The 17,334-nt window shown below is 43.2% G+C and overlaps 1 protein-coding gene across 2 annotated transcripts in view; it reads left to right on the top strand.

The window, feature by feature from the left end:
- Window positions 1-10,784: 10,784 nt before the first annotated feature.
- The window catches only part of LOC146385846 (protein sidekick-1-like), a 275,365-nt gene continuing 268,815 nt past the window's right edge, over window positions 10,785-17,334 (top strand). For both annotated transcript variants that reach the window (XM_084931824.1, XM_084931825.1), the window contains exon 1: window positions 10,785-12,419. In XM_084931824.1, the coding sequence (XP_084787950.1) occupies window positions 12,248-12,419 (172 nt within the window). In that variant the 5' untranslated portion in view covers window positions 10,785-12,247. The remainder of the gene's footprint in view (window positions 12,420-17,334) is intronic.

Genomic DNA, 17,334 nt, shown 5'->3' on the forward strand with positions numbered 1-17,334 from the left:
ATAAATTCCAGATGACATGGTCACTATGTTATGAAATAATGTAAAGGATACCCAATTACAAAACCTAGCCTTTAAAATTTGTTACTTACATAACTTTGCGGGGGTTTTGTCATGGTGAGCCAACACAATGACAACAATAACAACGCATGCTGATCTATGCAGTCGTGACAAATTAAAAGCAAAGTCTGAATAAATGAGAATACGTGGCGGTTGTTTGTTTTGTGCTCAGTTGTCATCTGAGAAGTAAAGTGTCAGTTAAAATCAATGCAAAGTTAATCTTTGCGGTAAAGTGTTATGAAGCATTTTATTAGTGCAGCCCAAGCTACAGGGCACAAAGAGACACGGAATGGTTTGCAGAGATTGAAACTGTGCATCTGGTGCCTTTGGAGTGAAGAGATTTGAAGCTAGCTAAACATCTACTGTCATGTTAGACAGTGCTCTCCTCTAACTCCAGGAAACTCTCTGAAACTGTTGTTTTTCCTCAATATGTGGGTTGTTGTTTTTTTTTATTCTTTTGACTGATTCTATGACGTGTGACACAATACTTGTACTTTAGTTTAACTTAGCTCTGTATGCAGATTGTAAAAAAATCAAGTAAGATAATAATGTTTATTGGATGGGCACATAAAGCCAAAGATAACTTCAACATGGATTTTGGTGACAGCATAATCAGATGAAATAGTTTTTATAACACCATAAAAAATTGTATTTACATTTTCTCGAGAAGCAGCACACCTGTTGCCTACACGTGCTACTGTATTTTGGCAAGCTAAACAACCTTATCTGCATACGCGAGCAACAAACTGCAATATGGATAGTGCAATTATCAGCCTTTTGAGCATTCTAGCCATGAGCCTGCAGTGTCAGATGTAGTACTACGGCCAGCTGTCACACACATCTGGAGAGACGCTTACTGAATTCCCGTTCTTACCTTTTGGCTCAACTGAGAAACTGAGTCTGTCATGTTTTTTCATTGTTGAATAGCACTTGATGGGTGAAGTACTTTTGGATTTTAAACTTTAAGATGTGTGATCGACGGATGTTGGAGGAGAAGCAGTGTTTACCCCCAGAACAGACGGCAGTCCATTACAGGGCTAACACAGAGAGCCAGGCAACCATTCAAGCTCCCGTATGGCCAATTCAGAGTCACCAATTAACCGAACACACAAGAGCACCCAGAGACAGCTCACACAAAGACAGGCAGGACACATAAACTCCACACAGAAAAGCCACTTAACCATTCACCACTTGCATATCTGTTTTTGCTTTATGGCTGTTTGTCTGTTTTGTCTCAGATGAAGACAAAGTAGTGTCTTTTTTCCCTTTTTTAGAGGCTGTTATTCTTGAGCTAAACATTCCTGGAAGATGAAAAGCTAATATCAACCATATTCATGTGGACTGGCAAAGGTATAGACAAAACCCAGTTTTCTTAGTAAGCTCATTATTAGACCCGATCCCTGCTTGTCCTTTCATTCTAATCTGACACGTCAAGTCAACACTCTTAACCTTGTGCTGGAAATTAAGGCCATGCTGTGTGTTTGGCCTTTATGTGAAGGTTGGGGATTATTTTTGCATATTTTTGGATATTTTGAGTGCAGTCGGTGAAACAAAGATATGCAGAGCACAAGTCAAGTCAAACGTGTATGCTTGATCGGCAGCCTTCAAGCTTCCCCGCTCCTGCTTTTGTGCACACATACATCTTGGATTTGTGCCTTTGGTGATGCTGTGATGTGATCTGGAAGATCAACATGTATTTTTGGAGGAATAAATATTGACAAAGACCTGTTAGATTTAAGAATTTCGGATTTAAGCAACTGCTGAAAAATTTGACTCCACTCCACGCATACGTGAATGCCCGATCAGACGGCTAAGCTGGAATCTATCAGGGCCGGGTTCCTCGATGTATAAAGATAAGATGCTAACGTGTTAGGAGGGGGACTGAGATGCTGACTGCAAAAGCAAGTATAAGAAGGATAAAAGTGTTTTCAGCTGAATTGATTCTCAAACAGTGCAGCTGAGACCACTTACATGCAAACACACTCATGCGTGCACACATGGGCTTGTGCGCTCCAGCTGCATGTTAAACCTAAATGCTTGTAAAAAAACAAACAAACCCTGAACCAATCAAATTTCCTCCCGGGTGAGAGGGCAGGTGTTCAGCTGCAGTTGGCAGTGAATTTAGATGTGTGTATTTGTGCATGTGTGTGTATATGTAAAATAAAAAGCGCGAAGCTGCGTGGGAAATTCACTTCAGCCATCAGCCAGCAATCCCACACATGGTGATCTTCAGGAGTCAGGTCATCTGCTGAGCAGGCGGGTGTGATTAGTTCCTGTGACCTGGCTAAAAGCTGAAAGTCCACCACACATACACACAGACGCTTGCACACACACAAAAATCGGTCCACTTCAGTCATTTTTCTCCCAAGACTTTGATTAATAGAAGAGCGGAGTATGCAGGTTCAATATGTGTCTCTGCCTGGACCCAAAATTTAAAGACCTCACATTTGTGCTTTTTGATAACACTTTCTGCTCTTTTTCACTGGGACGGATGGAGAATTTCCGTGCCTGATGGGGGCAGTGTAGATCTGCGTTCTTGTGGGAGACGAGAGGCAGAGGAGGAAAGAAGATGAAGATATTCTCACCTGTACTTTTCACCCTTTTCTCACAATTCCCCGTCCTTGTGCTTCATTCAAATCCACACCTTAAGAATCGGACCTACATGTGTCAGTCTCATCTTCCCTTTGTTGCTGCTGAAAGGTATACAAAAGGTCCTTTTTTTTTTAACACTGAAAGAAGACGCTGTGCAACCTGTATTTAGGGACTGCACAGAGAATGTACTGAATACCTTACAGTATAATGGACAATTTCAGCACTTGTCATGATGGCTTCCATGCACTCACACACATCACGTAAGGTTCGTCTGCATTGTTCACTTTGTTGGGTCTCTGACATGATTTTGATTTTTTTTTCTTGACAACTGCAGTGATGGCAGCTTGTCTGTTTCAGTAGAGTAGCAGAGACACACACGGAGGCCAGAAGCATGAGATGTGGGAGGGTGACAAGATGCTGTGATGTGCATCTGTGACAGATGTGCATGTAGCAAGTATGTCAGGGGTGTACACGCCCCAGTGACCAGCTCAGCCAGGTGCATACATGTTCACTGTGTGGCGCAACCCCGGAGTCATGCCTTCATGCATGACATGAATGATGGTAAAAGAAAAGCACAACGCGGCTATACACACACACACACACACACACACACACACACACACACACACACACACAGGTGCTGTGTTTAGATGAAACAACATTCCATGAAATACACTCCTGCGCATTCTTTTGAAAACTTAAAAGAGGAGACTGATCCTATTTTGTGGTCAAAACATTTAAGCTTAGCTTAGCTTAGCACTAAAAACTACAGCTAGCATGGGTCTGTATAGTTTTGATTAAACAAGATATAATGGGTCAAATAGTGTAATTTTTGACTGCCTGGTGAAAATATTTTAACAATTTTAACAGAGCATACATAGCTCCACATTTTCCCTTCTTCAAGCCAAGCCAGGCAGACCACCTGTTCACAGCAGCATGCAAACATAACAGAGGTATCATCTCATCTGCTCTCTATATGCAAAACATATTTCTCAAAATGTCAAATTCTTCCCTTAAGTACATAACAAACACATCTTAAATGTTCCTCTGAGCATGTCAGTCACAGTGGTTTTGCTGAAAGACTTCAATATTTCTCTTTGTACCAGATTTATATGTGAATAGATTTTTTTGTTTTTTGATTTTTAAATTAGAGTGGTCACTTAATCCTTTGTAGTAATAACATTTTGTATAGCAAGCCCAGGTTTGTATTTTCTGATTGTACCGCTCTTGGCAGTTACCACAGTGAGCGTGTCATTTTCTGTTAGCTTTCAAATATACATATTGATCAGCTGTAAAACTTGATGTTGGAGTGTTTTAGAGCTACTATTTGTGTGGCACCGTATTGACTGAAGACAAACAAAGGTAAAGCAATATAATGATCCGGTCTAATGAAAGCATGCCCTGCACAGTAATTAACACTAAGCAAATTAATAGCTGTGAAACGGATGGACGTGGATCCACTATTAAAGGTCAGGAACTGAGGAACTTCTGTCTGAGAGCAGTTATATCTGTTTTGAATTCAAAATACTTTGTTGAAAACAAAACAGCAAAAATGACATGACCTTCAGAATTTTTTTTCTGATTTCTCCTCATTAATAGTCCTAACTTGGTGAGGTTGTGGGACTCCGGGGGCAGCTGACACATACTGGCAGGCTAAGCAGAGCGACTTTGGCAGTTGTGGAAGCAGTAACTCTCATGTACAAGTGGTTGAAGCGAGGCCATGGCGCATGACACTGAAGGGAAAAGCAGTGTTTTCCCAGCATGTGCAATACAGCCGGGTGCTGGAAGGTTGAGGATCTCCTGAATCAAATGTGGAAGATTTTTGACAAGCTTTATGTCAAGATTTTGAATATAACAACCCCAAGTTAGGGCTAGGGTTTGGAGCTAGGGTTGGAGTCATTACTGATCATGAGTTAAACCTCAGAGAATTAAATCTCTGGATTTTGTAGGGCTGCTTTCAGTGGCAGGCCCTCACAACATTGTGAGGAGGCCAGGAACAGTGTTTGGTAATTTGGGAGACGCTCAGAGTTAAAGTGTTTGGAATGAGCCAGCTGAAATAGTTCAGCTGTTTTCCTAGGAAGCCTCCTGGATAACAGCACTACTGTAATTCCTTGATAAAGTTCCCTAAAACCTTTCAGTTGATTCAACTTCCCACTGCAAGAGTACTAACAGGGACTAGAAAGAAAGCTCATGTTTCTCCCACATCAGCATCTCTTCATTGGCTACCTTAGAAATTGCAAATCATTTTAAAATCCTTCTCTTTGGATACAAATGTATTAATGACCAGGCCCAATCATTTTTAAAGACCTTTCAAAAGAAACCTTTGATTCCCCGGGTTCAAGCTCTTTGTCGGTTCTGAGCTTGGTTCTACCGCAGGGATCTTCCTGTTACAAGAGAGTTCTTTGTCCCCACCATCACCAAGTGCTTGATTGGTTGGATTCCTTGAGTTCTGGCTCTAATGTCATGGAATATTTCCCTTGCTAAATAAAGTGCCTTGAGATGACTTCTGTTGTTAACTGGGGCTGTATAAGACCTCGGTCACATGGGCCTAGACACCGGTCTGCAACCCCCTAGCAACCATTTGTCACCACGAAAAGACTATTTAATGACTGGTTGGCGAGGAGTTGCTGTGGGTTATTGTGAAATCAGTTGCTTCAAGAAAAACATCCATTTGAATTGAAGTGAATTCAGCTGAGTTGGATTTTTTCTTTAAATTTAATATGATATAATGTATCTGATTAAATGATAAATTAGGCCAAATTAACCCAAAATGTAGACGAGGGAAGGAACAAGTAGTGAAATAAGGAATTACTTTCTAGGTTTGTCACTGCCAGAAGGAGGAAAAAAATTATTTTGCATCAAGATGAAATTGATCAAATATAAGGATAGAAGAGAGTGTGGAGGAGGACAAGTAAAGGGCAGTGAAGTAGAGAGAAGGCAAGAGAAAAAGAGAGAAACTGCTGGATGGAAAAGGGGGAAATTAAAGTTCATGGTGTGGTTCCCTCAGGGTATGGCATCACTCTCTCTTAAGATCTCTGTAACGGTCCACACCACGTGGAAGAGCGTGGAGTGAGTGCCTTCAGGCATCCCTGTGTGCAACACTATATACATGAATACACGCTCTTACATGTCTACGAATGCGGAAGCACGCCAATTCCAATTAAGTGGTTGTTTATGATTCTGCGATATTGCCTTTTACATTATGAGAGCAGTCTGAGTCGTGTTTTCTGTTCCACTTTTGTTTGCTTTGCTTTTATGTGCAATTCATGGGCGTACGCTATGTCCACTCTGCCTGCTCCTCCACCACAGTGTGATGCTGGATAATTGTGTGTGATTACAGGTGCACTGGGAAGAACTTCAGAGTACGATCTCAAAAGTATGCACTGCAGCTCTCTGAGGCCAGCTGCGAGGCCCTGCGGTGAGGCCGGACACATGAGGAGCTGGTTGACACGAAACAAAGCCAGCTCCAGATCAACCGTCCGCTTTGTTGCTACAGGGATGATACACAGCAGGAGCTAAGAGCTCAAACATACACATGCACAAAGAAACTAAAGCAAACAAAAAACATCATAGACCTGCACACTCATCCACTTGCACACAGCGTGAGCTTTTCGTTTTGGATTTCTCTCTGCCCGGTCCATACGGTGACCCTGAAATGGTTGGTTATATTTTTCCCTTTTCTTCCTTCAATAGCCACCCTCGCTCTGCTTTCTCACTTACTTTCCTTCATTCTTGTTCCATAAAAGACTCCTGAAAGCCCAGAGTGTGATTTTCACACCCCTTTCTATCTGCTCCACTCACTAAAAAGTGATCCCTCTCCACAGCGATCCTCCCTTTCTCCCACTGGTTTTACACTTATCCTCATATCCCTCCCTGTCTCTTTGAGTCCTCAACAGGTGTGACCCAACTCCTTACAATTCCCTCTTCATTTCCTTACCCGCTCCCTTTTCTTTTTTTCACATGAAAGGCTTCCTGCTATCCTGAGCTCACCCTCATTCCTGCTTATTCTTCTCGGTGCACCCTCACCCTCTTGTTTTGCCCCAGGAGATAGCTTGGATAACAGGTGGAGCTACTAGTTTGAGAGAATCAGGTTTCCGTCTGCTTGAAATACAAGAATACAGCATCACCCTGGGCTACAGTGAAACTAAACTGTAAACCACATATAGAGAGGCTGTGGAAGCAGCCAGCGTGGCCATTATGAGTGAATTCAATTAGAAAAAAGTGAACTTCTAGTCATTCGGCTTATTAGCTTTTAATGTTGTGTCTTCCTCTGTAATTATTTTTCGCACAAATGTGGCGAAAATAAGAGAAGGCAGAAGAAAAAGGGCCAGTGAAAAGGATACTGGAGGATTCCTGTGCACAAATGAAAGCAAGCACACAAGCAATAATGAACATACTAGGCAGTAACTCACTTCACAATCGCTGAGCTTCTTTATCTGAAAATTGGCCTTGCCATTACATTACAGTAGAAGACTCAACACAAAGGGGCCACTAGCCTTTTATGTCTCTGTGCTCAACAGAGGCTCTATGTAATATTGATGTAAATACGGACTGGGTGTGGCACACGAGGTGTGATAAAGCTGTATTCATATCCAGCAACCTGCAGCAATTACATTTTGGTGAAATAGCAGTTTAGGAAAAATAACACAGACACACAAACACACACAAAAAACCTTTGTCATGATGGGAACAAGTGCTCTAAAAGCAACAAGAATAACCAATTGATGCTGTTAGTCAGTGTCCCGCAGCTAAGCTTTAAAGTCTCTGTCTGCAGCCACTTTGCCATTGTGTGCATCCTCCCAGCACTCCACTGCTATGACAGGTCAGTTAATATTGACATTATCTCTCTCTACCGTGGCAGCTTGAGCTGCAGGGAACCGCTCATTAGCTCAGCGTGCGCTTGTATGTGCCTTTCTATTTGGGTACGGGCGTGCGCACACACCACTGCGTTGATTGCTGGGACTGAAGTCATTAGCCCCGTCAAACAGGTGTTAAAGAGACAGGGGACCCTCCCAATGTTTGCCTCTGAGAGAACAACAGAGATTGGTGTCATCTTTCAGTCCCTATCACAGACCTCAGTGGAGGACACCTCGCCACCTCAGTGTGACTGTGTATGTGTGTGTATTTGGGTGGATGTTAGGAAGGGAGTGACTAGGTGAAGTAAAGCGTACAAGAGTTTTGCAGAGCAGCTGTAGCTTGATGTCTTGAGATAGATGTCTGTGCACATTGCAGGTTAGGTGACTTTACACAATGAATATTGTGTGCATAAACTTGTGGGAGGGTGTCGTGCGTGTTCGTAATTATATGTGTTTCTCCCTGGGTGAGAAGCTGTAACAGGATGCTTTGGTGATAGGGAGCAATAGATAGATTGAGGGTAGAAAATGCAGTGGTAATTGTACTGGATATCCAGGTAATTGGAAGCTAAATTGGCTCCAGAATTAAAACCTGTGAGCACTCAAGTCTGTGCACCAGATAAATGTGTGTGCATGTGTGGTGTGTGTGTCTCTGTGTGGTCACATTTATGTGCATAAAAATATTATTTATTGCTGCCGTGGGTTATAGATAGGTGATAGATAGATAGACTTAGCACTTACTTCTTGAGTAGAGATTCATTGCAGGTACAATGCTCGGTGCTGGATCGCCTGCAAATATCACCATCCCATTAAGTCTTGTTTTTATGGTTTGTAGCTTGTGGGCGAGTTGTTCCTTTTTACGAGTAGCTGTTAGTAATTAATGGATGTATCTTAACTGAACAACTGAAAAGAATTTTGAAAGTTTTCTTCAAAATCCTTCTTTTGTTTTCTTTCCTTTATTTATTTATTTATTTATTTTTACAAGATTTGTATCAAATAAAATTCAGGCTGATACACCAGAGGGTAAAAAATATAAACAACTTATTACCTCAAAGATTTTCTTTTACAGTTTCCTTTTTTTTCTATCCTTCTTTCAATTTATGATTCGGGTCAGTTCTGGAGAATATTTTCCCTGCAGCCAAACATGTTAAAATGCTTCTAACGTTCATTCAAACAGCATTACTGCAATATCCATGACCCACCTCGGCTGAAACAGGACAGATAGTCGAAGACTGTAAATAAGACGGCTTCATTAAAAGTATGGGCTTGCACAGGAATAGCGCTGGAGATCTGAAAGAAGTCAGAACTTGTCTTAAATGAAAGTGGAGGTCAGAGGTGAGTGGGGAGCTGGGGGATCACCATATTTAAAGCATGTTAATATACTTCATTCAAAAAACAAAAAACAAAAAAACTTGCTCAAATTCAAGGGCAACAGACAATGTGGCGGAGAAGGCTGCTTGAAAAAACCCATGCCTAAAAACAAATGAAAGTAACCTCATCAGAGAGAGACAAAAGCCATAGCTGTGTCTGAACGGGCTTGAAGGTTGTGAAAATGGTGATGGTATCATAGCAACTGGCAGACATCCAAAATGTGAGAGCAGTATGTCACTATCTATAAACATGTTGCCGTCTGCCTGGTGTGGAGATTGTTGGAGATCTGAGGGAGCGGGCGAGGAAGGTGAGATCCAAAGATGCAACGACCAATTGGTGTGCAACAGGTCATCCAGGTGTGCAGCAGGGGAATTTTTTAGCACCTTGTAAACTTAGAAGAAAGAATTGAAGATTTCACAGGGGAGCTGTTCTAATTTTTTCCTCATGTACAGCCAAGAAGTAGTTAAAGGCTTTATTGTTGCTACTATGCCAGGTTAGGTGTAAAGTCAGTACAAGCTGCCAGAAAAGCTTTAGAGCTCCTTCATGCAAAGAGGACTTTGTGCAGATCACTGTCATTTCACACACTTTTGGGTGTTCAGCAGGATAGTGATTTGGGCTTCTAAAGTGGACTACAAACCGGAAGAAACTAGCAGTGATGTGGCAACCAGAGACCAAGATTTGTTACTGAAATGAAGTGACTCATCTGCACTGATGGAGTGAATGAGTGAATGACTGACATTTAATGGGACGAAAAGCAAATCCCTCTATATTTCCCTTCATATTTAAAGTGTAATATAAAATGTAACCGGATTATTACACTTAAAATAGTAATAATTAGTTTCTTTGTTTATCATAACAAAGTGTCAAATGACAATTTCAAAAGGAGGTTTGCTTGTGCTGGTGAACCCACAGTTAATCTGTACCTCTCCATTACCACAGCTATACTGTTTTGGCTCACTCTCACTGCTCTCCTGATGCTATTTCTGTGGGCAGAAGGAAAAAAAGTTTAAGTGAAAAAGCGACTATAAACTCGTGTTACATAAACTGGCTTTTTAAGAATACATTTCGGGGGTTGAAACCACTTCTGCAGATAAATTAGTATGAATTTTGGCATTTTAATGTGAAATGCAGAACAAAATCCGAGTCTCAGCACTGCAGATTAAGCTACTGATGGAGGCTAAATTCAGCATTATAAAACCACTTTACTGGAAACAAAGTTAGATGACAATTGCCAAATTAATCTGGATGGAAAGATAAATGAGTGAGCCGATGCGTAGGTTCTAGGGGAGAGCTCATTGGGGACAACTTGACAATGCAGAAACACTATTTGGACACTCGGGGGATGGAAAGTCTGTCTCTGAGGATTTATTGAGGCAATAAAAGATAAGGTCACTGTGTTGTAGGCTTTAATATTAATGTGCCATTTAATGACCCTCACCATGGACGAAACTAGGTTATCATTAGTGCTAAGATATAGCTCCAGGCAGTTATTTTGTGATGTGCATGTAGCTGCACCGCCAGCAGTGCTTCTGAGAGCTCCTCTTTTGTCAAATAATATATAGCGAAATTTCTTTGACGTTAGCAAGGTGAAAAAAAAAATCCCCTGGGTGGCTCCTTCTCATTTGCAGTCCTCCCCAGCCATTTATATAAATTCCCTAATAAGTAATAAAAAAACTAATAATATAAAATCCCTAAATACTAAATGTTTAGAGCGAAAACCTGCATATATTTGTATATGCGTGTGTGTGTGTGTGTCTATCTGTGAGTGTGGCAGGGATGTTTGGGGGTGCTGGATGTGCGTCCCTCCCCTCGGTTCGGACTGTCCAATAGGAACAGCGGGAACCATGAGCTCTCCCAATCAGCAGCGACGGATGATAGTGAATGGAAGTTTAGTTTTTGAGTTTGGGATAGATTACCGGAGAGATTAAGGGAGAGGCTAACGCTGTGAAAAAGTAATTTCAAACTAATGTCAATAGAAATTTGCGCTCATAAAAGAGTAGGTGCGCAGGAGCTGCTCGGATAAGTCTAACCAACAGCCCTCACTCTCTCTCCCCCAAGTCTGTGCGGAGGAGAGGGTGGCAGGTGTTCAGTGGAGGGAGACGCATCGCCCCAGTCAGCTCCCAAAGCCTCAACAGGGTTCCGACACGGAAGAAACCAGTGGGGTGAAAACAAAACGCCGCAAACTGAGGATAGAAACTCTCGTGAGTACGTGTGGACAGCGATAAAAAACAAACAAACATATATTTGAAGTATTGATTTTTCCCGGGCTCGTGCGAGCTCGCGGGGGACCGTTGAAGACTCTGGATAAAACAGCGAAAGGCTCCAGTGTCGCAGTAGCAGCAGCGAGAGTAACGTTCCCGTCTGGCTCTGAGCGGCTGGTCTTTCACTTAAAACCTGCCACTTTGGTGTCTCGCAGCAGCGCCTCCACGGCAGTGCACCCGTACTAAGGTGGAGAAAAGTCTCGGTTGTTGCCGAGAAACTTGAAATCCCATTATTTTTGTGAACCTGTTGTCTCATTTTTCCGAGTAATCCGAGCCGCGGCGCATTACCACACAAGTTAGCCGGACTGTGTGGCGTATGCGCGCGGGCAAAGAGTGTCCTTGTGTGCGAGGGAGAAGAGTGGACACAGTTTCGACCCACGGACATTCGAGTTTAACGTGTCAAATTGGATATCTGTTATCTTAAGTTTTGCTCAGATAACAGAGTCTCTTAGAAAGAGACTCGGTGCCCTTTCCACACTTTGTTTGCTGACTAAATCCAAGGGAATTCACCGAATCAATTACTGGATTGATTTTTTAGAGCATGCAGCCATACGGGCAGACTACGGATGGATAACTTAGGTGTTTTATCGCTTCTCTGTTAATGCGACCGCCGTGTAAACGGCTAAATGACCCGCGGGACAAATCCCCGGTGAAGACATCAAAACAAGCGCCGATTTGAAGTCGATAGCAGAGAATAAGCCGATAAGTCTAAACACACACACACACACACACTCTAATGTATTAACTCGATGGTCGGATCAATCCAGATGGAAATGAGGTAGACTATCACAGGTCGTGGAAAGACACGGACTCCGCAGCCGCTGCAGTTAAGAGATCACGGCTCCGGTACACCGTGAAGCCCCGGACAAGTGAGGGAAAGTCAGTCTGCCTGTTAACCGAGCCTTCTTACCCTCATAGCCTGCCTAGTTGCGGAGTGAGAGTTGGGAGTTTGTCAGCAGTGACAGCTTTACCCCGGGAAGGGCAGAGCTGAAGCCTGCCCCCGCCACCAGCACCTCCGCCACCCATTCGCACTTCTTCTTATTCGTGCGCAGGGCAGAGAGAGACTGAGAGTTGCAGAAGCAAAGCGCGAGAAGCGGAGCCTTTTCCCGCAGGATGAAGCCGGGAATTAGCTGTCCGGGATCTCCGGAGCGTGTGGAGGGACCCGCTGCAGGGAGCCGGGAGAAGATGGTGATGGGAACCGTGACGACCCGGAGAGTGAGCCGGTGTCTGCCTCTATTTCTCCTGCTCCTTCTCGGCAGCAACTGCCACATGTTGCACGGCCAAGGTATGAGCTAAACTCTCAAATGACAGATGATGCAGAGCAAATAAGAATGTTTCTCATTAGATTTTTAATGCGGGTTCTTTAGTTTTTTTTCATAGTTGATGTAAGCAGAAAATCTATTGTCTTAATAAACACCCCTTTGTCAGACCCCTTTGTCACTGCAATCATGCTGAACAGGAGCAAGAAGACATAAGGACCCTAAACTGCAAAAACAGTGATTTAACACATTAACTTTATCACTTGGTGGAGTTCTAATCCATGTCTGCAGGAGGGGAAAAGAGAGGGGTGGTTTTATGGGGGTAATTATATTCTTGTGTTCAGAGACAGAAAAGGCTAGGTATTTTGTGCAGTGCGTATATTAATTATTATTATTGTTTCTATTCATACTATAAATCGCAGGATTAAGTTATTGAGGATGTGTGTGTGTGTATGGGGGGTGTCTTAGTGTTACAGTTTCCAGGCACCGATAATCCCCCTTTTATGCAGTGACCTGCTTAACTACAGCTCTTGATTTGGCACAGAAACACACAAATGCACAAACATGTAGATACACACACACACACAAACATGCAGCCTCACACAGTGTGTTCATTTAAGCCGTATCCCATTCTGGCGTTGACCCTGTTGCTTGGGCAGGTGTCCGGATTAGTATGAGACTTGTAGCTGCGTGCTGAGTGGAGTAATTGTTGAATATGGCAACGGGAAAGGAGACAGATATGATGAGATATTGATCCCTTACCAAAGGTGGAAATGGTGGGTTGCCTTGTTCTAAGTATTTATATGTTGTTGTTGTTTTCTTTTGTCGCCACAGTGGAAAGAAACTGCAGTGGTTGTGCTATGAATGTGATTTTTTTTTTTAATGTACCTCATAGGAGGATGTGAGAGTGGGGAAACAAAAGCATGGAAAAGGTCAGGCTGGTGTTGACATGCAGTTTTTCTCTTGATCACAGATGGTGTGGTGGGCAGAACGTAAGGCTGAGACTTTGGGGTAATGAGGAGGAGGAGGAGAGGTGGGGGTCTTAGGAATGTCTGTGCGTGTGTGTATGTGAAAGAGAAGTGTGGGGGTGTGCTATTTGTGAACGTATGGAGGATATGTGCAAGCGGTTTAAGTGCAAGAAAAGTGCCCGCATGAGTGTGAAGAAGGGGAGCGGGGAGGGTGAGAAAGTCAAGAGTGTGGCTGAGAGGGCAAGGAGGTGGTGTAAGAAGGAGTAGAGGAAGGAGAGAAGGGAGTGGTGAGGAAAAGGGGTGAAAAGAAAACGTTGCTGGCTTGGAGGAAGAATGCGGCGCACCGTGCTTGTCACTCACAAAGCCTTGCCTGCAGTTCAATCAATGATGACGGTATGACAACACCTCTGTGCATGTCAAAAGTTGCTCTCCTCTCCCTTCTTTCCCCAGTTGTCACACTCTCCCATCTTCCTCTCTCCCTCCCTTGCTCTCTCCCTCCCTCCCTCCCTCCCTCCCTCCCTCCCTCCTGCCAGCGGCTGCAGAGTCAGCTCCTTCTGTCCTCCTATTAATGTCAAGGTCTCACCACCAGCACCCAAGTTACCACACCCCCCAATTTTCCCACCATCAAGCCCAGCAGTCCCTTTCAGCTGTCTGGGTTTAAGGGGTGGAAGGGGGTGAATTGGAAATTAGTGAAACAGATTGGTGATGAGGCTGGTTGTGGTGAAGGGGTAGGGTGGTGGTGGTGCAGGTTTATTGATTTGATAAGCTGTGCCAGGCGGCCAATCGAAGACTGTAGATTTTCCAGGTTCCGACCCCTTTATCCCCAGCATTTATCAAGACGTTTTATTTTAGGAGGAAAAGGATGAAATTCATGAGCCAAGGTTGATCCTCCTGATCTCCCCCATTCCCCCCCTCCTTACAACCCACTCCCTCCACCCCTGCCCCTCTCCCCTTTTCACTCTCTCTCTTCTCTCCGTCAATCGATGCCCACACCCGTCCTCATAAATGCGAGGGGGTTTATATGAGCCAACTCGCGTCTCTGGGAGCACATTTAAATAAGCTCATCGATCTTTCATTTTAGAGTTTAAGTGACGGCAGCATTTTACTGTCCCCCCATCCACCCACCCCCACCTCCGTCTCTCATCTGCTCACCTCTCCACCCTCCCTTCTTTATTCATAACTCATCCCCCCCTCACCCTCCAACCTCTGCCTCCCTGTCAGGGAGTGGGTTCTGCTCCACAGCTGTTTGACTGATTCACATTTCCAGCATGGATCCAGACAGAGCCTCATTGTAGACTTTACGTATATTCTGGTGAAGTCAAGGATAGGTCACATGCGCAGTGTTTCCAAATGTTAATCATATTCTACATCAATTACAGTGGGAGTCCAGAAGCCTTTACTATCTTTAATATAGCTGTTCAGTGATGAAAACGATTTCTTGGTTTTTCTAAAAGCAGCCTTTTTTTAGCTTCTGTACCAAACCCAAACCACTCAGGACCACTGCCGAATAAAGTTTGTGCAGGAGTTCACGTGTGTAAGACACGTTAATGTATACCAGTGGTTCCCAAACTCTTTTTGCTGGGCCCCCCTTTGTTTTACAGGAAAAATGTTCGCGCCCCCCCTCCCCGCGTTTGCACGCACGCACACGCACTAACACATCCTCCAACCACACACACCCATATTTTGCTCCATTGCGGTTTATTTCACATCCCAAACATTTAGTAAACAATTAAGCAAATACAAGTAATCTGCAATAAATGACATAATGATAAAATAAACTACTAACTCTTTTACGCTACGTCCGCACCTACACGGGTATTTTTGAAAAAGTAGCTGTTTCGTCCACACGTAAACGGCGTTTGGAATCACCGAAAACTGAGATTTTTTAAAACACCTTTTTTTGCGTTTACGTGTGGACGAGGAATACAGAGTTTGTCACGCAACATCAAAGGTATGTGCCTTTTTTCACGTCACGCTGTGCGCCACGTTATTGTTTACATGAGATGAATTGCAGAATGGCAAATAGAGACAAAATACTGTTACTGTTAATCTGACTATCCTCAGGTTTTACACGCAGTTACTGTCCATCCATTTACAAAGGCAGAGGCGTCACGGTGTGATTATTTTACGTGTAGTTGTTTTTTTTTTTTGTGTAATAATATTCAACATTGCTATCAATACATTTTTCAAAAAATGCCTCTCTGTGCAAAATGGGTTTAAAAACATAAACAACTGTGGGATACTGTTTGTCCCTGATTTGAAGAGCCCAGCGGTGCTCCCAACGAAGGGAAAACCAATTTTGCAGGGGAGACCTACCTCGGCACTTGTGCAGGTGAAACCAAAGGGACGATATGCTTCACCATATTTTATAGTCTTTGGTTTAGAATGAAGTTTGATTGGAAACATATTCAGCTATGCTTCATCTCCTGCTTTGCGTTTCTGTGGGCGCCCCGTGCTAGCATTGTCCAAGCGTTTTGTTTTTTTCCTTTTCATACCGTGCCCCCCCCCTGCCATGGGGCGGGCCCCACACTTTGGGAAGGTCTGATGTATACAATGCCAGTGGTCTTTAAGAAGCCTAAATTGAACGCAGAGCTGTTATGCTTGCAGCTCCATACTAGTGGGTGTAGTGTTTTATGAATCACAGTTCAAAATAATCCTTATTTATCTTGGTGAAACGCCTCAGCCGCTCATCATCTGTCCAAAACAAGCTGTTTTAGCTCGCTTCCCTTTACGGCCACCCTCCCTCATTGGCTGCCCCCTGTAAATAAAAGGCTTGAAAAGCAGCTGCTGTGCTTGCAACCAGAGCTGTGTGCCTGAGATAACTATTTTAAGTATATCCCAGAGTAGAAAAAATGTATGTATCATATATCAAAAAACAGATATATAATTCAACTGGACCTATAAAAGCATTGTTGGTTCAATATAGTGTGAAAAATACAGCTTTTCCAGGCTTAAATCTGACTCCAGCATGCCAGCTGTTAAACCACTGCTCTTCTCTCAAGTATAAAAAAATAAAGTGGAACGCAAAAGTTTTCCTTCTAACCATGAACTTTGAAGCTGCTTCCTTCGTCCTATGCCGGGAAAAGACTTTCACCACAAAGCTGACCCACTTAGTGGATCTATCAGTGTGTGATTAGGTTTGATATGACACATGCCATTGGCTCTGCTAAGCCGGCACTTGGTGCTGATTGGTCCACTGGGCATGCTTAAGTGAATTGAGGTCAGAGATAGGACATTATATGGTGGGCTGTGGGCTGGGAAGGTTCAGAGCATGATGTCAAAACCCAAATCAAATAGATTAGCATGCAGTTTGATGCACAAACTTCCATCCTCAAGTACACACTAAAGTCCTTCCCTCTCATCAGTGTCAAACAGCAAAAGCGGACGTGGAAATTTGCTTAACCTTGGAGTAATGAGGAGAGGGTAGATTAGAAGGCTCATCTAAATGATGATCATTGTCAGTGCTGCACTCGCTATTCATGTTTTTTAATTTATTTTATTATTTTTTTACTCTACTGACAGCCTCACCAATATTATGCCGTTATTTTCCATTTTTCATCATCTTCCACTGATGGTCTCACATTTCTGTGGCAACCTTTGCTTGGAGCTAAGAAAAAAAAAAGCAATATTTTAAGAACAGTAGAAGCAATTTGTATTAGAGGCTGTTTGTTACCAGAGGTGTTATTGCACCTTTCATTACTTTAGCTTGCAACCTGGGGATTTTGATACAATTTAAAATGTACATGTAATGCTTGTTATGCACATGTTCTTTCTCTGCTCACAAGTATTTAATGCCACATTTGAATTCTGGAGGCCCCTGCGGGGATGGTGAATCTATGTGTGTGTGTGTGTGTTTTAGAGTAGACCAAACATTGGACATTGTGAATGCACGTGTGTATGGGGGGTTGTCTGATAGATGTCAGGTTAGTCAGGTGTTAGAGGAAGTGAGGTCCCTGGTCGACTCCCTTATTTC

Source organism: Perissodus microlepis, chromosome 6 (genome assembly GCF_051167445.1).
Source record: "Perissodus microlepis isolate ML-2025 ecotype Zambia chromosome 6, ASM5116744v1, whole genome shotgun sequence".
NCBI lineage: Eukaryota > Metazoa > Chordata > Actinopteri > Cichliformes > Cichlidae > Perissodus > Perissodus microlepis.